The following is a 23,797-nucleotide window of genomic DNA, read 5'->3' as shown; positions in this document are numbered from 1 at the left end:
AATATGCTCATCGATTTGTTACAGATTCTTGGTGGACACAATTCCACACCGAGGAAAAAGGTGCCCCATGTAAATCGTTCATAATGTCTCCAAAATATATTTGTTAACTTTCAAACAAGTACTACTTAACTGTTTTATACAAAATCCTCATTTCAACATATGCGAGCCCCAACTAGGATTTGAACTCGGGTTAGCGTATTTTATCAATATAGCACAGACAACCGCTTTTACGCTTTCAGCCAAAGCACTTCAGCAGACTAGTTACTGACCAAATCGACTGCTGACTGCGCGGATATCAATGACGTCATTACGCTAGCGTGCTCAAAATCACGTGACGGGCGCATTTGAAGCAAGCCTCGAAGCGGTGCTTCGATCTCCAGTGCTTCGATAGCTCGACACAGTGTCGAAACCTGAGTATCGAGCGGCCCATCACTACCCTCCGGTACAGCCAACAGCTATGCTGAGCTCAAGCACGACCGTGGTTGACTCGCCAGTAAGTAAAATCATTTCTCTAACATTATGGGATCCCCATCTCTGACTCAATCAATCAAATGCCGGTTTTCTCTTTTAGGCGCGCCGCACTTTAAACCGCCTGCACTAGGCATGCTGCGAGGTCACCGGAGTGTAAAAATGAACACATGCGGCGGAGCCCGTACTGGCCATTATACCGGCCCCACGTGTGTCCAACACACCGCGCCTCACAGCGCTCACCCGCTAGACGTTCCCGCAACAGCGCCCTGAACACACCAACGGTAAGTGCACTTTCTTATAGCGATATAAATGCTGCTACATACTTAAATTTGGTAAGACGCGACCCGTGCATTACCACACACCCTCCCCCTTAAGATTACAGGTCGCAAGGTCGGGACAAATAATCCGCCACGAGATTTTTCTTTCCCAACACATAGCGTACCTGAAATTTATAAGGCTGGAGCGACAAATACCAACGGGCCACGCATGCGTTTGAATGTCTCATTCGTTGCATCCATTGCAAAGCCCTATGGTCACTCAACTACAAACTCTGTTGACAAAAGGTAATATTTTAAACTATCTATTGCCCATTTAATAGCTAGTCTCTCCTTTTTCAACACTGCTTCTTTTCTCTATCAAACAGCTTTCGACTGATAAACAAAATAGGTCTCCTTTCTTCTCCTTCCCCCTGCATTAAAGCGGCGCCCAAACCTTCCCCTGAGGCGTCGACCTGTAAAATAAAAGGTTTGGAAAAGTCAGGGCAGTGCAGTAATAAATTTTCACAGAAAACGTTTTTCAATGTATTAAAAGCATGTTGACATGTCTCTGTCCATTTGATGTTTCTAGGGGATTGGTTTTTCAGGAGGTCAGATAGGGGTGCTGCAATACTTGAAAAGTTAGGAATGAACAGACGGTACCACCCCACTAGTCCCAGAAAGGAACGGACCTGTCTTTTTGTTGCTGGCTGCAGACGATTCTGGATGGCAGCCACTTTGTCAACCTGAGGACGGATAATACCACCCCCTATGGTGTAACCCAGGTATTGCACCTCGTCCTTGCACAAAACTGTTTTTTCTGGGTTTATCACCAAACCAGCATCTTTTAGACGGTCGAAAACTTCAGCAAGGTGCTTTAAGTGGTCTTCCCATGATTGACTAAACACTACCACATCATCAATATATGCTCTAGCGTAGCCTTCTGCTCCTTGCAGCACTTTGTTCATCAGGCGTTGGAAATTGGCAGCTGCCCCATATAAACCAAATGGCATTACGGTGAACTGGTATAGGCCTCCAGGCGCTCGAAATGCGGTAAGTGGCTTTGACTCTTCTGTCAGTGGTATCTGCCAATAACCTTTACATAAATCAATAGTTGTTAAAAATTTAGCAGGACCCAACTGCTCCAATAATTCATCTACCCTTGGCATGGGGTAGGCATCAAAAGCAGATATTGCATTAACTTTTGAATAGTCTACGCAAAATCGCATTTGTCCATTTTTCTTTGGGACGAGTACCACGGGACTACACCATTCACTCACCGATGGTTCAACTATTCTAAGTTGTTTCATTTGCTCCAGTTCCTCCTTGAAAACCTCCTGCAAACGTGCCAGGATGCGGAAATATGCAGTTCTCACTGGACCTGGGGAGGTAAGTCTTGTATTATGTTGAATGAGCTCAGTCTTACCAGGCAGAGCTCCAAACAAACCCTCTGGAATGATCTGTTGGATATCCTGTCTTTGTCTGTCACTCAGGTGTTCCAATGAGGGCAACAGTACAGCATCTGGTTTGGATGGCAAATACTGTTCCTCTGCCTCATTCTCCTCCAAGACACTTCGAATGAGAAACTGGAATGAAGGGTTAGTATTCTCATGCCAAGCCTTTAACATATTGATATGAAATATCTGTTTTGGCTTCCGTGGATGGTCAGGCATCTCAATCTCATAAGTGACTGGACCTTTCTGTGCTGTCATCGTATAAGGCCCCTGCCACTTAGCTAGTAAGCTGCTCTCAGTAGTAGGCAGCAGTAAAAGTACCTTTTGTCCCACAGCGAGGTTACGTTCTCTTGCGGCTTTGTCATACCACGACTTCTGTTTGGTTTGTGCCTTCTCCATATTTTCTCTCACCATCTGGGATAGGTAAGCAAATTTTTCCTGTAAGTTGAGCACAAATGTTAGCACATTCTTCGATTCTGCTCTGTCTTTATCTCCTTCTAGAGTCTCTCTTAGAACACTGAGTGGACCGCGAACGTATCGACCATATAGCAGTTCAAATGGGGAGAATCCTGTTGATGACTGCGGAACCTCTCGATATGCGAAAAGCAGGTAAGGTAACCATTGGTCCCAATCAGACCCAGTCTCATTCACAAACTTGCGCAACATCTACTTCAATGTAGCATTGTATCTTTCTACAAGCCCGTCAGTCTGCGGATGATAGGGTGTGGTCCTTAATCCCCTGATTCCTAACAAACTATTTACTTGTTTCATCAGTTTGGAAGTCAGATTGGACCCCTGATCAGTCAGAAGCTCTCTGGGAATCCCTACCCTGGAGAATAGCTGTATAAGCGTCCTAGCTATACTACTGGCATTGGTCTTCTTGAGGAGAAAGGCTTCAGGAACCGTGTCGCATAATCACACACTACTAAAATGTATTTATAACCAGTGCGGCTCCGCTCTAAAGGCCCGACCAGATCGACTGCAATCCTGGAGAATGGCTCTTCAACAACTGGCAGTGGTATTAAGGGCACCTTATCTCCCATTTTTACAGGTCCTACTTTGGCACTCGGCACGTTCTTTAATGTATTTTGCCACATCTTTTGTCCAACCCGGCCAATAAAAATGTCTAGCAAGCCGTTCTGATGTCTTTACTTGCCCCATATGTCCAGACCAAGGGCTGCTATGACTAAAAAAAAGCACTCGCTCTCTCAGATTCTTCGGCAACACCAGTCTCTGTCCACTCTCATCTTGGTGGTAAAGTATGTCATGCTCAATGACAAACTTTTCTCCTGTTTTAGCCTGGAGTCCCCTCGCAGCCTTGTCAAAACAAATACGCAAGCTCGGGTCATCACGCTGAGTGGTGGCCACATCACTCGGGATGTCAAAGGCATCACCTGGAAGAACAGTAGGAGGTACAAAGTTACCAGCCTTCTGGGGAATGCCCCAGAGCTTCTCTTGCCTCCTCTGACTCCGGGCTTTATGGTACATGCGCGGGCTCTCAGTTATTGAAAAGGGCAGCCCATCCCAATTGTCATGGGATCTCTCCTTCTGCTTGGCTGCTTGAACCCGTGTAACCACAAGTGCCTCTGCCTGCAGAGCACTCTGTAGCAAGTCTTCTATACCTGGCACGTCCAACCCTAAAAGTACTGGGTATGGCATGTTATCAACGATTCCCATTGGCAAATCGTAACCTACACCTTTTATCTCCAGGTTTATCCTTACCAGAGGATAGGTGACCTCTTCACCGTGAACACACCTCAGAACTACGCTCTGCCCCGACTCAACCACTTGGCCCTCCAGACACTCTCGTCTCACCAAAGACTGGGTGCTTCCGGTATCTATCAGTGCTTTGTGCTGTCGTCCTGCTATAGTAACCCTCACCATCTTCTCCCTATTTACTAAAGGAGTCTTCTTTATGGGCAGGGGACAAGGTTCAAAACAAAGCTTTGTCTCTCTCTTCTTGGGGCAACTCCTATGAATGTGGCCTTTCTGGTTACAACCGTAGCAAATCACTCCTTCCCTATAAACTCTTCTCTCAGGTAGGTGGACTACACTAACTAGACCACGACCCGTATCAACCCGAGACATACCTTTCCGCTGTTCCATCGGTCTAGGTTTCATGCTGACTTTGTCTTCTCTTCACAGATTCTTTGGACGATGAGCGGCCAAAAACACCTCTGCAAGGTCTGCAGCTTCCTTGGAGGTTTTAGGTCAATGTTCCTCCACCCCGGTCCACAGTCTGCCATCGAACACCTGTAAAAGTTGTTCTAATACAATAGTCAACTATTTGATCCACAGTGTGTTTATCAGGTTGTAACCATTTTGTACATAGTTCTTTTAGGAGTGCCAGCAGCTCCTTCGGAGACTGTCCATGTTCCCACTCTACAGAGCAAAATCTAATTCTATAAGTTTCTGTGCTAATTTCAAATTTTTCTAGGATGGCCCCTTTAAGGCTGTCATACCTCAAAGACTCCTCCGCTGGCATGGCCAAAAATGCTGCTCTGGCTCTCCCTGTCAGCAAGGGTACCAAACGGACTGCCCATTCCGACTTTGGCCAACCACATACTGTCGCCATCCTTTCAAAGGTTGTTAAATAGTGCTCTATGTCCTCAGGCTCGGCAAACGGCATCAGGCGAGGATAATCCATGATTTTCACTTGTGCACCTCTGGTTCTCTATGCAGGTTCTTCTGAGACTTGTGACCGCGACTGCTGTACCAGATCCACTTGTTCCTGGAGCTGGGTGAAATGGTGTTGGAGGATCTTGAAACAATGTTCCAACCGCCGATCTTTGTCCTCCTGGACAGCGATGAACTGACGCAAGAGTGTTTCCACAACTCTGATGTCACCGGTGCTGGTGGTATCCTCTGTAACCTGAGCTGTACTGGAGTCAACTCCATGTCCCCAACCCGGAGTTTCCACTCCAGCCTCTTTCTTTGGAGCCATACTGTATCCACAGTCTTTGTCTGTGCTCAAAAAAAAATGTTCTCTCTCTCTCCAACTTGATCTATCCCACCGCTGCCACCAAACTGTGATATTCCGTGTAGTGGGAAGTGGCCCAAGCCTACACTCTGGACATCTGATAGTTCATGAACCGAACGGGATCAATGGAGAGAAGAGGCACAGACACAAATTGAAGGGTGAATGGTGCAAGTTTATTTACAAGAGTGCTGTACACAAAAAAATGCAGTAGTGTCAGGTGGGCTTTGAGACACAGTCCTTTAACCCTGACACTACAAAAAGGAAAAATATGGTGTATTTACAAAAACAGTGCACTCCTAAAAAAATTACACACACGTTCCAATAATGAAGGTTGTCTTCTCTTATCCCGAGTTCAAGACGTTCCTCCAGAAGGAAAGAAAAATGCACAAAAACAAGTGGGTGTATATACAAAAATAAAACAATTGCACCAAACCCAAAATCAAAAACTATCCCAGCACCAAATAAGTATATATACCTCCACCAAAAATAATCACTAGGAGATATATAACTCTATATACAAAAGAATATATGCAAAAGCCGCCAAAATTACAACTGCTCCTACAAATAGCTCAGCAGTGCTTATTCCTACCTCGCTCTTAGGTCCACTGACGACCCCTGTTGGCCGGTAACACATTAAATATAACCGGCAAGATTGTCCAGCCAATCTGCCAACATGTCTACCTCATGCACCTATCCCGGTAGACGGTGGCGCATTCACGCCACACGCCCCGAGCAACTATGTATTTAAAACCAAACTCTTGCGGGTCGCGCGTGTGTATAAGCCCTCCGGTACAGCCAATGGCTATGCTGAGCTCAAGCACGTTGACTCGCCAGTAAGTAAAATCATTTCTCTAACATTATGGGATCCCCATCTCGGACTCAATCAATCAAATGCCGGCTTTCTCTTTTAGGCGCGCCGCACTTTAAACCGCCTGCACTAGGCAGGCTGCGAGGACACCGGAGTGTAAAAATGAACACATGCGGCGGAGCCCGTACTGGCCATTATACCGGCCCCACGTGTGTCCAACACCCCGCGCCTCACAGTGCTCACCCGCTAGACGGCCCCGCGTTCCCGCGACAGCGCCCTGAACACACCAACGGTAGGTGCACTTTCTTATAGTGATATAAATGCTGCTACATACTTACATTTGGTAAGACGCGATCCGCGCATTACCACACATGCCTGCTGCAGAGGGATTTTATATTAGGTACCAATTAAGTTAACTTCAATCTCAAGTATCCTTGTTTAGTGATATCCTGTTGATTTCATTTTTTCAGCACCAAATCATTTACAGCACTAAAGCCACATTCAGCTAAATATGAAGATGGGAACAGTAACAAGTTTTATCGCAAAGTTAGTTGAATTTGGGTAATGAGTTTCTGTCTCATCACAAAGCCAGGCCATCATTCCTTTTATATTGAATAAAGCTTTAACTGACTCATTATTTTGCATTTACGAGAGTTTTTCTTGGTACTGTATTGAAAGATCAGACAGATCCACTACCAATGGCTGCATCACCTATGTTGGAAAAACTCTTTCTTTCAAATCAGAGGCCAATATTTGCAGGTGATCCACAATGACAAGTATAGCAGCATCAGTCACCTCACATTTTTTTTAACCAATGAAACTGGTCAAAATTTTTGTCAGCAATATGTTTTTGACATAACTCTATAAATGTAATGAAGCCAAATATCTTTGCCTTTGCATCAACAAGAGTTTCATTTGTTCCTTAAAGTTGTTTATTCAACATATCCAATGTTTTAAAGATATCTGCTAAATAACTCACAAATTCTTTACCATCAATGGTTAGCAGGTGCTTCATTTCAGACTTGTCACTTAAAAAGTCACTAAGAACATCAAACAGTTTCATGAATCTTTTCAAGCAGTTCCCCATTAGAAATCCACCATACCTCAGTGTGAATTAAAAATCTCACATGGTCAGTATTTTTATCTTCACAAAATTGCTTGAAGAGACGTTCACATTTGACATTACATTTGATCACATTTATACATTTGATAACTGATTTTAGTACCTAGTTCAATATATTTAGAATTTGGTTTTTCTAATTCGAAATCATTTATACAGGGTGGTCCAGATCTAATTATGCAGATCCAGATTGTCTGGATGACTGATTTATGCAGGGGCAATTCCAGTTTGGAGCGAAGACAATTCTTCATGTCGTCAGTTCTCACACTTCTCGGTGGTCCTGGATTTTTCAGGTGATTTTCTATGTAATAAACGTCATGACTCTGTCACTGTCACAAGTGGCAGCCTTTCCTGCAGCTCTGTGTATGACTTTATCTATATTGTAGGAATGAAGCTGGACAGGTTGACATCCGTGGCAGAGTGACGGGTGCTGAGCAGGCTCCTGTCAATCATGGAGAATCCACTGCATCCACTGAACAGTGTCCTCTCCAAGCAGAGTAGTAGCTTCAGTGACAGACTTTTGTCACTGTCCTGCTCCACTGACAGACTGAGGAGATCGTTCCTCCCCCACACTATGCGACTCTTCAATTCCACCCGGGGTGGTAAACGTTAACATTATTCAAAATTATTGTCTGTTTTTACCTGCATTTTTATTACTCTTTAATTTAATATTGTTTTTTTTATCAGTATGCTGCTGCTGGATTATATGAATTTCCCCTTGGGATTAATAAAGTATCTATCTAATAAGTTATAGCATAATGAAAATTGCATAATTAGATCTGGACCACCCTATATATTTCTTTGTTATATTGAAAAATGTTATAGTCATTGCTATAATTCATATTATTTTAATGGTAAAAATGATTTCTAAGTAGAAAAACCCAAGCCAGTTGTAAAATCATAAATTAAAGCGTTCTTCGCCATCCCTTCTATGTTTATATAAATATATAAATGTCTCTGTAACAAAAAGAAAAAAATAAACAATTTTTATTTTTATAATTTAACAGTGAATTTTTTTCATTTTATAAATTGTTTAACATACCTAAATTCTCGAATTGCCCCCCTAAAAAAATCAAACTGCCCCTCAGTGGGGTGTACACTCCACATTGGGAATTACCAATCTAACCAAAATTTCGTACAAAAACAAATTCTCATAAAATATAACAATTATGCCTAACTTGAGTTTTTCCTAGCTGAAAGCTATAAAGACATTTGCTCACATGGACTGAACTGGTCTTACACAAAGTGTCATGCCTGTTATATTCCACTCCAGGCAAACAACCGAGTGAATTAGCCAACATTAAACAAAAATTGATTACACTTAGTCCTAAATATTTTAGGACTTGAGGTAGCTGGCTAACATTTTTGGTACATTTCTTCCACATGTAATTGCTGTCACAATGCAGTATATTATTACCAGCTAGAATTGCTTAGGCCTTGTAACATTATGGCCAATAAATACTGAACACATAAGAGGATGCATAAAAGATCACAAATGACCTTAATCAGAAGCAGCACAAAAATTACATTTTCTACTATTTAAACAATCAGAGAGACAAACAGTATTGAAAACATTCAGCAGAGTAAATGCATTTTAATTTTGCCAACATAACAACTGTAATGTTTGGTGGCAAAAATCTATTCTCAAAACAACTTTAGAAACATCTTCTCGTCCCCTCAGCTGCAATACGCGTCCACTCCATGTGGAGAAGGGAGAAACTGGTATGACTATTAATGGCGGCAAAATGCAGCTGCCACTAAAAATGAGTCAAACGGAAACAAGTGCACAGGCGATAATACTGCATATCGTACTGCTGAATCAACAAATCACGCTACTTGACATATGCTATCAAGCATAAGTGATGAAATTACAACCAAAGCAAAGGGCAGGTATACTTGGACAAATGTAAACGTCAGCAGAATGCAAAGTTTCTTTTTTCCTTGCCAGAATTAACTTTGCTCATTCTTATCTTTCAGGCAGCCCGAGGTGGATAAAATCTTACTATCGACCCCCGTCGGCGTATGCCAGACCGCTCGGGATTGGTTGTCCTCCCGTCCTCCTTCTCGCACACGCAGTTGTCCCTCGAATTGCAGGAGAAGACACCACCTTGATCGTACCCACTCCACACACAATAAATGGATACGATCAGTCTCTCGAGTACCAATCCCTTGCGCTGACTTCTCTTTCCAGCCATCTAGCTCATCGTCGTTCACTGCCCCATTGCCGCACTCTCGTTCTACAAGCCTTCATCCTTTTATTTCCCTTCTTTGTTCATACCGTACGTCTCAATCACTCCTCACAGGAAGCCGATGAAGCAATCGAGAAAGATCGTATCCTCAAGTGCAGGTGCGACTCGCCACAACTACCTCACAGCAGCTGCGTGAGCGTGCCCTCAAAGACATAGCCAATGGATTAGTTAAAAATCCGGCCATTCTTTCGGAGCCGCGGATCCTCTATACCAGGGGCTCCCAGACTTTTGGACGTCAAGTAGCACCTGAGGTTAAGTGAGTTGCGTTGCGTACCACCCGCACCTTGTTGAAAGGGATGGAGAGGTGTAAGGGGGGGAGTTCGGGTCTAAACCGCCCCGAAATCTGAATAAAAGTTAAAGAATTGGAAGAAATTATGCATAAAATGAAAAAAATTGTGCATGTACATAAATTGATAAATTCCGCCCCGAAACTAAATCCTGTCTTCGGCCTGTATGTGACGCAGTTACCGAAGACAAAATGGTTTCGGCTTTGTGCTTAGATCTAGGGGCTGTTCCACGAAGCGAGCTTATAAAATCGAGGATTATTTGTAATAGCCTCGCTTGAGTTAGCCTAACAGTTCACTTCAGGCTCATTGAGTTCCACGAACAAAATTCAGGTGTATTTAATCTCCGCTAATTCAAGCCAAGCTTGATAAGCGAGGCTCGTGCGCGTCCACGCGATATAAAAGGCAGCCTTGTTAATCGATGCTGGATAAGTAAGAATAGAAAGTAAGGAAAGAGCTGCGTTTTTTTTCGCAGGCGGAGCAAGAATTATTATTACAAGCTTATGAGGACTACAAAGCTATAATAACTAGAAAGGGGAACACGAGCTGTATTATCAAAGCTAGTGAGGCTGCATGGCAGAAAATAGCTGACAAGTTAAATGCGTAAGAACTTGATTTTAGTAACTATTGTGTTAAGGATGTCAAACTATTTAACAACTAAATGAGAACAGTTTCAAGCCTTCAAAATGTATAGTCATTAAAATTTCCTTTCACATATGCATTTTTTTACCAATTGTAAGGTACTTTAAGGTTATTTTAACACATTGATAAACAAGAGAGCATGTTAATTATATGGGTTCATCTTGGATAAAAAGTGATATATAATTGTAATTATTAATAACGCTTGGTTTCAGGAGCAACATGAGTGGAATGAAAAGGTCCTGGCAGCAAGTGAAGAATGCGTCATTATTGGCATACGCTCCTGCTGCAGTATTGCCACATTATGCAAAACTGCACAGACTACTACAATGTCACACGCTCTGGTGTAACTCTGAGATGCCGCAGGCAGTTAAACCTGGATGTTAACTGTCCAAATGTCATTTCAATGCGTGCCCTTGTCTTACAATGGGCATGGTTGAAATGTCTTTCTGCTTGTGTTGCAGGATCTGTATTATGGTGTGAGAAGAAATGGTAGACATGGGTATCCTCTGTCACCAAGCAGCACACCAGGAAAAATTCCTATAATGGAAAGTAGACATATTAGACTGTAGTATAATAAACTATAGTATATTTGTGAATATTAGTTGACTTGCCTTGTCTGAGGCTTTGAGCCAGTGAAGACTCGCGAAAAATTCTGGCATCATGTACTGATCCTGGCCATTTTGCCACAATGTTTGAAATTAGATGTTCAGCAGTGCATACCATCTGAAACATTTTAGGAAATGGTAATGACATACATTGCTAATGTTGGACGAGTACACTTTCACCTCTTGTATATAAATGTGAGATATTATCAGTACTTACCTGTACATTAATACTGTGATATGATTTGCGGTTTATGTAATCAGGCTCTGTTGGACCTGCTGGAGCCTTTATCCTCCGTGTGCACAGTCAATGGCTCCAATGGCGTTAGGAAAGCCTGACAAATTAAATTCAGTTACTTATCAGGTAATGATTTATGTGCTGTAAATGAGTAGATGTTTAAAGATTAAGCACCATTAATTCCAAAGAAAGTTTCCTTAATGGCAAGAATTCCTCGGTGGCCAGGAAGGTAATGAATATATTTAAAAGGACTTTAATGCAACGCAAACCTTCCTGATTTCACGGCACACTGTAGCTTTGCTTAAATGTTCAGCATCCCCCACACTGTACAGAAATGAGCCACTGGCAAAATAACGCAAAGCGATACACAAAGACTGTGCAACCGTAAGGGCTTTAGAGCGACGTGTGTTTTAGAAATGTAAGGTTCAATAACTGACACAAATATGCAATACTGTGTCTACTAAATCTATAGCCTTCGTATAAATAATCATCCATAAAATGCAACGGATCTATCCTGGGCCGAAGTAATTGTGGAACCTGTTGCCTTAAAGCTCTACGAATGAGCCTCGCTCCCTCATCAATTGGATTATGAATAAATGGGCACGCCATGGTTATTCATGTAAAAGCCTTCAATGCACTCCTTGTCATTTTATACTTTCTAAGTAATTAGAATCGCCTGCATGTAATCTGTAATAATTTTATATTGGAGGGTCGATGTGTGCGAAAGAGGAGTGAACAGCAGCAGAATAATCCCAGCTCCATGCAGAATGTCGTGCTGTGATATCACATGGCTTGTCCAATCATATTCATCAAGCTAAGCTAAGCGTCACAACTAACCTGCCACGGAGCAGGCTTGTCCAAGAGCATATGTTGGCATAGTAATTAAGCGGAGCTTCAGGTTAGCCTCGTTCGTGGAACCGAATTTCGAGAAATTAAGCCGGGATTATCGAAATAAGACTGGATTTTGAGGTTAGCTCGCTTCGTGGAACAGCCCTCTAGTGACTACGCTGCGATACAGCTGCAGTGCACGTATAACAACAAATGCGAGCGGTTTCTGTGAGGCAGAGTTACCGAAGACTAAATAGTGTCGGCGTTGTGCTTTCATCTAGTGACCAAAAGCTCAAACAGTGAAGACGTAGAAGTTGACTTCGGCGAAACGGAATTATGGTAGCGTTAAATGAACCAAATACTGATTCGAATAATAGGGTTATATTTATTCAGATGACGAAATTTCACACCACACTAAATTTGGGAATCCACGTATTATTGTATTTAAACAGTTTCATTGGTTTTTGCTCACAACAGGCTTGTCAGAAAGGGTTTTGCACAGATAAATTAAATTTCAGGGACCGCGATGCGTACAGTTTGGGAACCGCTGCTCTATACCACAGCCGGAAGGAACAAGCAAATATACACAAAACCATACAAACAAACACCAAGTCATATTTATTTACAAAGACAGATGTGCGCCTTCAGAATGTGTCCTCAATGTATTATCAAATTCTTGTGGACATTTAAAAAGGTAACATGATTTAGTTTAAACTTAATACTGTTACAGCACTAATACATTTCTTAAGCCTGAGAATGACTTCATTACTGAGTTAGCCACAGTATGAGCTGGCACTTCATTAATCAAAATAAAAACTTCAGTTACAGCTGCAAGGGTATTTAAAAAACTAAGCCCACCACAATTGCATGACCTCCAACTAACGTGATTAAAGTTAGGCATAATTCAAACGAATGAAAAGAGTATAAAGTAAATTTGGTCGAACAGGCAAGCAATATACATGTTAGGATGAATAGGAGATCGACTGGGAAAACACTGAGTGCCATTGGACTCATGGCTTGGCTCTTCTGAGTTGCTGATATAGAGTTTTGAAACTGAGATTCAGAACTTCCAATGGGAGTTTCAGCATCATTCAAGAAGGAATACTGACTAAACACTGTCACCTCTGTAGCTCCACCACTTTGAAAATGCTTCTCCCTCTTCTAAGATCCATTGGTATTGATGTGCAGCCACAGCAAAGCTTTGGAAAGGGTTTTGTTTTGGATTGGTCCTTGAAGCTGCAGGTGAGCAGTGTAGGGTGGGATCAGTGGGAAGCCTGCACAGGCAAAGAATGAGGCAGATCTTAGTGGTGCTATGGAGTGGCTGTAGGGAGGGAGAATATTGAAGATAATGTCCAGGACCTGGCATCTATTAGGAACCTTTTTAAAGCCCAAAGAATCAATTTAACATATAAAGAACCCTTCCCACATTTGAGGGGTTTTATGTCAAGGAATGGGTCTACTAAGGACCACACAACTCAGTAAAATTGCATTAAATAATCATTATTGTTAAGAGCATGCCCACTTATAATAGACAGATATTTACACAAAAGGGCAGCATAAAAAAACAACCTGCTGTACAACATGGCAGCACAGTACTCAACATCCCTGCTGTGCCTCCTGACAGCATAATGCTCAGTATTTAAAAAATAAATGATAAGTGAGACTGGACATAGTGTCTGGGGTAGGTTTAGTCATATAGCTTTATTGAAACTGTTAACATGTGCATTATTATATTTTTATGCATTTGTGAAAAGAGATTTTAAGTTGTATAATGGAGGGTTTGTGAAATGTGGGCATTCCCAAACTTCACAGTTCAGGGGCCTCATGTATAAATGGTGCGTACGCACAGAAATGTTGCGTAAGAACTTTTCCACGTTCAAATCGTGATGTATAAAACCTACACTTGGCGTAAAGCCACGCACTTTTCCACGGTACCTCATGCCTTGTCGTACGCAAGTTCTCCGCTCGGTTTTGCAAACTGGCGGCACCCAGCGTCAAAGCAATGCTACTGTTCTTGTGTGATTACTCATTATTTTCATGACGCGGCTTTATAAATACAGTACACAGAAACTAACCGCATATTGTTTATTAGTGTAATGCATCTGATTGTAATTAACTTCGTAACAATATAATGGTCCAGGGAACAGCCATAGTATTCCAAATACCATAACTGCTTTAGCATTGTTACTTCTCACTTCTCCTTCTTCTTCTTCTTCTTTCAGCTCCTCCCGTTAGGAGTTGTCACAGCGGATCATCTTTTTCCATATTACTCTCACTGCACGACTCGGAGTATTTATATCACTGTATCTGAGTGTGAATCACAGCAGCAGCTGATAGGAAAGAGAATTATCGCTATACAGCTTTAATGACACGCTACCTCAGCCATGGCAAAACGTTTTAAAGCCTTTCCTGTACAGACCTCGCGGTTCAGAAACAGTTTAATCCCAAGAACTTTAAATGCAGCCAATCAATTGCTCCTTGTAGAACGGTTTGTACTTATAAGTACAATCACCTCACTGTAAACTTGCACTACAGTTATAATATCTCACAACCTGGGCCACTTTATAAAGCGCGTATTTACATATGATGACGATATCATTTTTAAGGTGAAATGCAGCAAAATATGTTTGTTAAATTATACACATAAAACTTTAACTTCATTTAAATAATCTATATTCTTCACTGGGAGTTTTGAACGTTTTGAAGAATCGGCGCTAAGCTTACAGATGGCTTAACTTCTATTACAGAGCTGATTGTATGGCGATCGGTTACTTGGGGAAAGAATAGCAAGGACTCTTGGGGCGCCAATATATATTGAATATAAAACAGAAAGAAAATAACAACACAGCTAAAAACGCAGCGACAAATTTCGACAAAAGATAAATGCTTGTCATGAGCACGAGGCTCATGAAACACATGTTTAATAATGTGCTTTAGCTTCTATCATCATCAAAATGACATCACGTATACATCTCAGTATTTTAGTTATTCAGAGAGCTGTAATATCGCGAATGTAATGGACTCTGTGTCCAGTTGGAGGAAGAGAGCCAGTTTAAGAAGCAAGTAGTGATTCACACACATAGATCACATACGAGTAGAAGATCAAATACAAAACAAAGCATTTAACGTGCTACTTTAATTACGATGTAATTTTGAGAAACTGGTTAATTAAACGATTTTAAGATGAAGTTTATAATGTTCTACTAAATGACAAAATAAACTACGTGATTAAAGTGGAAATGTCGAGATTGAAGTTGACATTTCGTGCTTTTTCCCCACCGTGTGCCTTTTTCTCTGTACCCTAATAAACTTTCATATGACACTCAGACAGTGGGCTTACAACTCTTCTTTTCACGGCAACTTTGATATGTGACTTCTTTTTTATTTCCGGCACTGTGCGATTTTGTGAATGTGAGCTTTCAAGTTTCTCCAACACGCTATGTAACTCGATCAACTTCATTTTGTTGATTATACCACGGTTTATTTGAACAAATAGTATGTTTTTCCTTTGCCTCCACTTGGCATTCGCTGAAATTCTTATATTTTCCCGTGCTTTTCCCATTGTCTTTTCACAAAAGGCTGCGCTTAAGGGCGATTTATATTGATTTGCATATTCAAATAGGCGTAATTCTGGGAGGATTTGGGGCGTTACATAATGCGCGTGCACGAGCGTTAGTTTTCACGCTGGTCGGGATTCATGTAGCGGAAGTTACAGTACGCACAGATTCCTGCATCTGGATTTTTCTGTGCGTAAGTACATTTCGGCTTTTGTGCTTACGCCATGTTATAGTGCGAGTTCTACGCACGGCGTCATACATGAGGCCCCAGATCTTCAAGAAGGGCGTGTGTTTTAAACATTACATTATCATTACAACCTGTTTGATACTGTTTCTCTGTTGACAGACTCTAACTCTAAACATAACCTTAACTGGGTCCTGAGGTGGTAAAGCTAAAATAAAATATCAAAAGCTTGACTTTTGGCGCTCAGGTACTTCTCACCATATTTCAAGGCTGTGGGCTTGGAAAATAACCCTGTGCAAGAAAAATAAATGAACAGATGTATTTCATATATACAGAAATAAACAGTTACAGTTGCTTTGTATCCGAACCATGAATATTTTCAATGTGATCATCGAACCACATTTGCCCTGACAGACTTTGTGCAGAGTTGGAGGGTGTATAGATGGATTTAATTAGATTTTCTTAGGCTGAATGTTTCTTGTTTAAACTGTTACAATGCTCTACATATTTTAGAAAAAGTTGATTAGGGAACTGCTTATAAAATTATGGTTGAAAGATATGGCAATGGTGTTCTTTTTGTGTTCAGTCAGTGTATCGCATTTATCAAATGTTATGTTGTACACTCTAAAAAATGAACAAGCGCAGTTGTTCATTTCAAGTATTTTTTTGATTTGGACTGATGAAGAGTAATAGTTTTTTTCACCTGATATTTTATTTTGCTTTGGTTTGACTTAAATCCATTCGTGTTTGAGCCAAATTAAATATTTACATCGATAGAAATTATTTTTTTTCTTTTCTCATGCACTAAGGTCGGTCAAAAAGTTCCCGGAAGTGTGATATAACGGGAGAGTGACAGATCAGATTATGCACACATCGTTGTGGTGGGAAGCGCAGCAAGTCTGTAGACCAGTTACAACAGGTCTGGATTGATTTTGGCGTGTAATTTTGTTTAATTACCGTATGAGTTATACTTGCGCATAGTCATTTGAATAACGTGTTAACATCAAGTTCATGTGCAAATTGGGGAAGTCGCTTTCAGATACGCTAGCAGCACTGCGGTTTTCTTTAGTGCATTCAGCATCACAAACTTGCTTCAGTGCCGCAATTTTCACATGAAATTGATGTTAGCGCGTTATTCGAACTGCGACTTTCTGACTGCCATTCACAACCCGCCACGTCAGCACGTAGTCGCACGCTCTTCGCAGCACAGAAGATCCAGGTAGACATACGACCTTTTTTTTAGTAGCGACATCAAACTTTGAAGAGTTATTTTACGGTAAGTTTTTAATATTTTTTGTTATATACAAGTTCATTGTTATAGTGAAACATATATTTAATAATATGTAATCTAATGTTTGGGGCTGGACTTGTTAGTTAACCATTACAATATGTCGGCGTTCACTGTGGTGTTATTGCATTGTACGAATAATATTTGCATCAATGTTCTAAAAATACGTATTTTGAAAAAAATCATGATATAAGAGCAGTAACTTCAAATATAATTTTGGGATATCAGTTGTTGGGTTTAGATATACGATGTATGTACAGAGAATGTTTTAAAAGCACTTAAATTACAAACACTTAGATATGATTTTAAAAATGATGGTTAAAACTTAATAGGCACATGTGTTGCATTTATGCGAATAACATTTTTTATTGTATAAGCAAGGGGATAATGTCTTTTGATTCAGATATTGATATTCAGATACATCAACATATACGTGACTGAACAGTCTTTGTGGGTGATAATGATAAAACTGGTGATAGCGAATTCTCATTTAACTGAGCCGACTCGTGAGAGAGGCATTGGAGAACCAACGGAAACTTTTTTTCTCTTCTGCTACTTTAGACAGACATCTAACTGTAGCTGACGGGCCTTACCTCGAGTACAGAACAAAACACTTGAATGCACAAAAATCTTGTAGCAATGTTCGATTTTTACGGTTGTCTGAGATGATAATTAAATTGCGTCGAGAAGGCCCACATCATTGTCACGACATTTTGGCATACATATATTCATTAAACAATGGTTTTGTCTTTCAAAATTTAACAAAAGCATGTTGGAAAATGAGACAGGTTTGGGAAACACAGTGTTTAACTTGTCTCCTTTTATATAGAGTATGATCCTTCTCAATTTAATTCAGTGATTGAGTAATGAAGAGGCTTATATGATTTTTATATGAGTTGGTTATTTCGTTATTGAGTTTTATTCTTGAATTGAGGATCCATAGTTCTTGAGTCCTAAAAAGGGACTTTTCTTTAACCATTTATTGTATTATTAATGCTTATACTGTGGACGAACAATAGTATGAGAACAATGTCTTTGACAAGGTTTGTTGGATAAAACTGTAAAGAAAGCCACTTTGTCTTGTTTTCACTCGTACATAACACCTCAGAGTTTATGTATTTAATCGTGTAGTCCCGGTTAAATATGTATTTAGTGATTGAGCCATTTAAGTATTAATTACTTTAAATCTATTATTTATTGTAAATATTTCTTATTCTTTTAGATGCTCTTTGTGCAGATTGAACAAAAACGTTAGTCATCTTACATTACAAAATATAAAGAAGCCAAGACAGGCTGAAGCAAACTACTACCCTGCTTTACCAAGTGGTCAGACCACAGAAAGCCTTGAAAAAGAAAGGACATTGCTACTGCAAGAAATGAAGAAGAGAAACAATGAGAAAGTGATTTGAGAAATGATGGAAAAGACTTTTGCCTACAGGAGACAAGAAGTGGTAAATGAACAGCCAAGGATTGTGGATTTTGTGAAGAGATGGCCTGCTCTCTTTCAAAAGAATGAGGTTTGTTTTCAGTAGATTATTTTTATGGGAACTATGTGCTGAAAATGTGATTACTTCTACTTTTTGTGTCTTTCTCTTCACATTTCTTTGGAATGTAATTTCACTAATGTGTGAACAGGGTTATAAAATAGAACCTTGTTCTGGTGAAATATTTCATTTTTGAACACTGTACAAAATGTACCACTAATTTTTAAATAAATTTGCATCCATTGTTTAAAGCAAAACATTGTGGTTTGTTTTATTAAAAACAACTTCACCCTAACAAATGGTGAATTCAACACCTTATGAAGAACATATTTAGTTGAGTCCAATTAAGAATTTAAGTTGGCATTATAATGATGTACGAAATTTTAATTTGAGTTTTTATAGAAATTTGGTTTGAGCTAAATACATTTTTTGCTTTTATTCAAGTTTTTAAAAAGGCTAAAACAAACTCAAATGAATTAAGTTTACTCAAATACTTTTTAAAGTTTGAAAGAAATCAATTAAATTGCTTGTGACCTAATTTATTTACGTTAGTCCAACAAAACATTTTTTACAGTGTATAATTGAGCAGTATAATGTTAATCTATCCAAAATTAATCAATTGATTTCAGACTATTGTCAGATGTTATGAAACCATATAATGTGGAATAAGTTCTACATAAGAATTACATAGCTTCATCACGTACACTTCAATTTTATTGGCTAATTTAACCTTTAAGAACAGAGAGCTATCTCTTACAAGTAATGGTTCTTTATTGGACTGTGTGAAGAACTATTGCTTGTCACAGCCAAATGACATTCTGGGATCGGTCTGTGCACCTGAAGCTGGTTCTTTGTGTTTTGAAAGACGTCTGAATATGTAGAAAAATAAATTAAATATTTATAGCAAGCTGCCTGACACCAACAGATTTAAAAAAACCTGAATTTATCCTGTTACTTTCTGCAGCCTGTTACGGAATAAAAAAATAAGTAAAGGTTCTGTTTCAAATAATAAAGCCTTTTGTATTTGTATTTTTTTATACTAAGGCTCACATGAGAGGGAAGGATACATTTTGTAAGCAGACAGTAATTATTTCAAGTCATTTGTTATACATATGTTATTTCATGTCCTTTATTTTAGGACTGAATTGAGTTCATCAATGTTTTAAGAAAATGTTTGCAAAAATTCAGAAGGCTAGGATTTCTAGATTATAATGCAGGAGTTAATGTAATGATATATATGAAATATAAACTTGTATGCAATTCTACAACCGTGATGTTGACCTTATTCTTGTGGAACCTGCTAAGCAAAAAAATTAAAAAAAAAAATTATTTAGTTGATTGAACTGGAAGGCTATGCTAATATAACGTATCTTTAGATGGTGGGTTGGTATTTTAAATTTTGAAGCGAACTTCAAAAATATATGTATTGGTAACATATATTTAAATAAACATTTACTTTTTAATGCGCATTAAATGTCTAATGTGAAAAGTTGCTTTATGAATGTATGTAAATCCAGCACATGTTTATTCTGTGTTTTTGTTCAGTTAGTGTACCAGAACTGAGTCACCGTGGTCGTCAGACCGCAGTAGTATACACCAGCATCTGACAGTTTCACTTCTTCTACTGTTAACTGTGTAAATCGCCCAGTGTGGTTCAGTACTGCAGAAAATTGTCCTTCTTTTGCGTTTTTTCCATTTTCCGATGAAAGAGTCTGAAGAAGGTACCGTGGACCTGTTGTGGGATATTGCTGGTACCACTGTAGATAGACAATGCCAGCGTACGAAGTATTGTATGTACAGTTCAGCGTTACGTTATGTCCCTCTTTAGTTTTTTGAATATGCGAGAATTGTGACACGGAATCTCCAGAACATTGTCCTAAAACAAAGAAAAATATTAGTCCTGCTTGTTAAACGTACTTAACATTGTTTAAAATTTTTAAACGTACTTCTTCGTGAACAAATTGTTGTCTGCTTTTGGAAGTATTAGATTGCAACTAAAACTACAATGCACACGTTTAAGCATACATAATGAAAATTCATAAAGAAATTAAACCGAATTTTTTAAAAATACTCTCTTACTAAAAAAATTACAAAAGTTCAAGTTATCCACTTCTATTGCTTATTACTTACTTGTATTTTAATTGAATGAGAAAATATTTTACAACTGATATTTAAAATGATTTGGTATTTAACTATGATAAATCCAACAGATCCAACTGCGATAACTAAATTATTTGTTTTAAAATAATGAATGAATAAATATAAATAATTTTTTAATTGCAAAATTGATATTTAACGATGATAGTTAAATATTTATACATATATTTTAAATTACGTTTTAACTCCTCTAAATTAGGTTCCTTACCAAGAAATATTGTCAAAGGAAGAAAATGTAATAAGCATTTTGCAATGTGTTTTCTTTTGTCCATTTTTATTCTCCTGTTCAGGTTAACCTTTGCGTGTAAGTCCTTGTCAAATAAGACACGCCACTGGAGTTCTTGTTTTTTTTAAAGATTCGGATGTCGGTGACGCAACATGCATGCAATACAGCTCTAGCCGTGAATATTTATATACATATAACCGTCAGATTGCAAGTCTTAACAATACATGAAGATATATATATGAAGATGACAACAAAAGAAAGCAAAAATTAAGGCTGATAGTTTCCTGTTGCACTTCTTCAAGAACTTTCAATGATTCACCGTTAATAAAATTACTTTAGAAACGATCGGTCGTTTAAAGTTGTGGTTCGTAAAGTTAAAGTTACTCTCTTTTAAATTTCTAAAATACAAAAATGTTCAGGATGCTCATATTTACAGATAGTGGATGCACATCGTTGTTTAAATTTTATTGTTACTTTTAACGGAGTTCAGTCCTTTGAGACTGCAAGGAAGGTCATATATTTAACTAACATTAAACAATAAATGTCTCCATCTACTGGCAGAACTCAAAGAGAAAAATAGCTAATGTGGAGTCTGCAGATATATACTATGTGCTTATATGTTTATTAATGATATTTGTCAACATGTATTGATTATCTATGTATTGCTGTGCATTTATGATATTCTAATTTTTCTAAAGATTTTAAATGAATGTCATAAAAGATGTTCTTTAATGTTTATGTAAAAATTGTTTATTTTTGAAACTGGAAAAATGTGGATTCCATACACACATGTTGTTTATCGTGAATGAAATCTGACAAAATAGGTTAGCCATGCACTGATCTGTCATTGTGTGACATTTGCATAGTCTTCCTGTGTCTGCATTGGTTTGCCTCCTATATTAACAAAGACATGCGTATTTGGTAATTCCACAATTGCTGTGTGTTACTGTTGGATTATGTATAACTGGATTCAGCAATCACAGGTGACCTCTTCATGAATAGTTACTTAATTGAACCCAGTGCTGTAAGGATATGCTCTAGTCCCCTATAACCACACTGGGTCCGTGACTTGTATATTATTACAGTAGTGCAACTGGTAGTAGATGACTTATAAATTTACTTGTTTATCCTCAATGAAATCTATTTTTTGTACCCATCATTGAATAGGAGGTCCTCCTTTCTCCACCCTAATTCTCCAATTCACAATTATTGTCCAATTACAGTGCCTCGCATTTCTTCTTAGTTTGAGTGAGTATTGTACCAAACATCTCTCATCTTAGTTCAATGAATATTGGCACATATTCCTTGTTCCTTGTTTAAGTTCAATCCAATTGCCACAATTTTCTTTTCATTTCAAACATTGTTTGTTCTCATTCTTCTTCCAGAATGGAAAAAGAAATGGTTGGTTCTGGTCATATCTGTCTGATAGATGGTGTCACTCCATGACAGTAAGTATACCCCATGTGAATATTTTAAAACAAATTAAACCAGATTTCTTAGAATCAGAAACAGTACATTTTCAATTCATGTGGGCATAATCTCTTGGGGAATAGTGAAGCAGCTTAGCTTCTACCAATTAAATTGTTGTACCATGACATTTGCATTTGTCATAGTGATGTTTAAATGTATTGTAGCTAAAAATTGAATGCATACAATTGAATATCATATATAGCAGCTAATAAGTATTATTCAATAGTCTTTATTTTGTAAAAACACATTTGAATTGCAAATAGCACAAAATGAATATGCTGTACTAAAAAACTTCATGCTTGAGTGATAGTTAAGATGTTTAATAGCTGATGACACCTTGGTACACAGATGTTGTTATTGTGCTTGAGATGGTTTTTGATTGCTCTGCAGAAGCATATTTTCTGTTGTGGGGCTCAGAGCACAGTAGTAGAATGCAGAGTCAGTTAATCTTATTGCATGTATTCTTAAATAGGTTGTTTTTAGTTTTGTGTCCACAAAAGCATAGAAGTGACCATCAGCAGTTACTTCTTTATTCATCCCATCCAGCGTTGATGTTTGAAGAATGTATTTTATTTTCCCTTCTTCCTTGTGGTACCACTGAAGGAACACATTCTGGTAAGCTGAAGAATGTGTGAAGTTACAATGCAGTAGGCTCACATCTCCTTCTCTGCTTCTCACTGATGAAGGGAACTGAGTTACTGAGTCTTCATCTTTTCCATTGATGCCTGAAATTCATATTAAAAGTAATATTCTTTCTTACCGTTAAAAGAACCTGTTGTGCCATTAACTATTTATTTGAATAATAAGAAACCCCAACATTAAATAACTTCGATTTTAATCAATAAAGCTTCGTAATAAATATTTACTGATAAATGCTGTACCTTTAGATGCAAAAAAGAGGAATAAGCACAGACTCCTTTGAAGAAACATGCTTTTAAACTTCTGTCTCTTTAAAAAAATTGCTATCATCAGTTTCACACATTTTATAATTTTAGTGGCAGCTTATCTGTTTCATCACTAGTTTCATTTCCCACCTTCTCAGTGTTGTGTTGAATTATGTGTTATACTGCCCCATCCTGGACAAAAGTAGAATGAGCAAGAAACAGTCATATGTATGTTATTTTTTTATATATTTTATACATTGTAATACAGTTTAAAATTTAAATTGCTCTTTCAGTTTTTTTATGTTATAATCATAATAATAATAATAATAAAGGAATTTTATTTATACACTCTGCACATGTTAATTTTTATCTGTCCTTTTAACATTTACCAAATTTTTTACTAGGTAGTTTTGTAAAAAAAGTTTTATTACTTTAAGAAGGACTCTAGCAATTTGTTTTTAATCTGGTAAACAGCAACCTTATCAACACTATTTTCCTGGTAAAGCCAGAGTCTGAGTTGCATAAGTTATGTGCATATTATGTTCCTGTCCACATTGCTTGAAACAGAATCAACATATTTTTCATAAGCATCAATCTTTAGGGATGGGTGCATATAA

General features: G+C 38.6%; 1 long non-coding RNA gene and 1 gene segment (V, D, J or C); one reads left to right on the top strand and one right to left on the bottom strand.

Annotated features, from left to right (window-relative positions):
* Positions 1 to 454: 454 nt before the first annotated feature.
* LOC120535637 lies at positions 455 to 5,344 on the top strand. 7 transcript variants are annotated; one of them, XR_005634940.1, is made up of 5 exons: positions 455 to 493; positions 572 to 2,114; positions 2,219 to 2,788; positions 3,890 to 4,764; positions 4,862 to 5,344. It is a non-coding gene; the product is annotated as an uncharacterized LOC120535637 (long non-coding RNA). The 7 variants fall into 7 exon arrangements; XR_005634942.1 differs by having other exon boundaries at positions 572 to 2,323; positions 2,681 to 2,788; XR_005634941.1 differs by having other exon boundaries at positions 572 to 2,323; positions 2,515 to 2,788.
* Positions 5,345 to 22,609: 17,265 nt separating this feature from the next.
* On the bottom strand, positions 22,610 to 23,322 carry LOC120535633. The segment is given in 2 exon segments: positions 22,610 to 23,021; positions 23,178 to 23,322. Coding segments are annotated over 2 exon segments (459 nt in total).
* Positions 23,323 to 23,797: the final 475 nt, after the last annotated feature.

Source organism: Polypterus senegalus, chromosome 9, assembly GCF_016835505.1.
Source record: "Polypterus senegalus isolate Bchr_013 chromosome 9, ASM1683550v1, whole genome shotgun sequence".
NCBI lineage: Eukaryota > Metazoa > Chordata > Cladistia > Polypteriformes > Polypteridae > Polypterus > Polypterus senegalus.
Note: the sequence above shows the minus strand (reverse complement) of the source record. Positions and strands in the feature narration are given on the sequence as shown.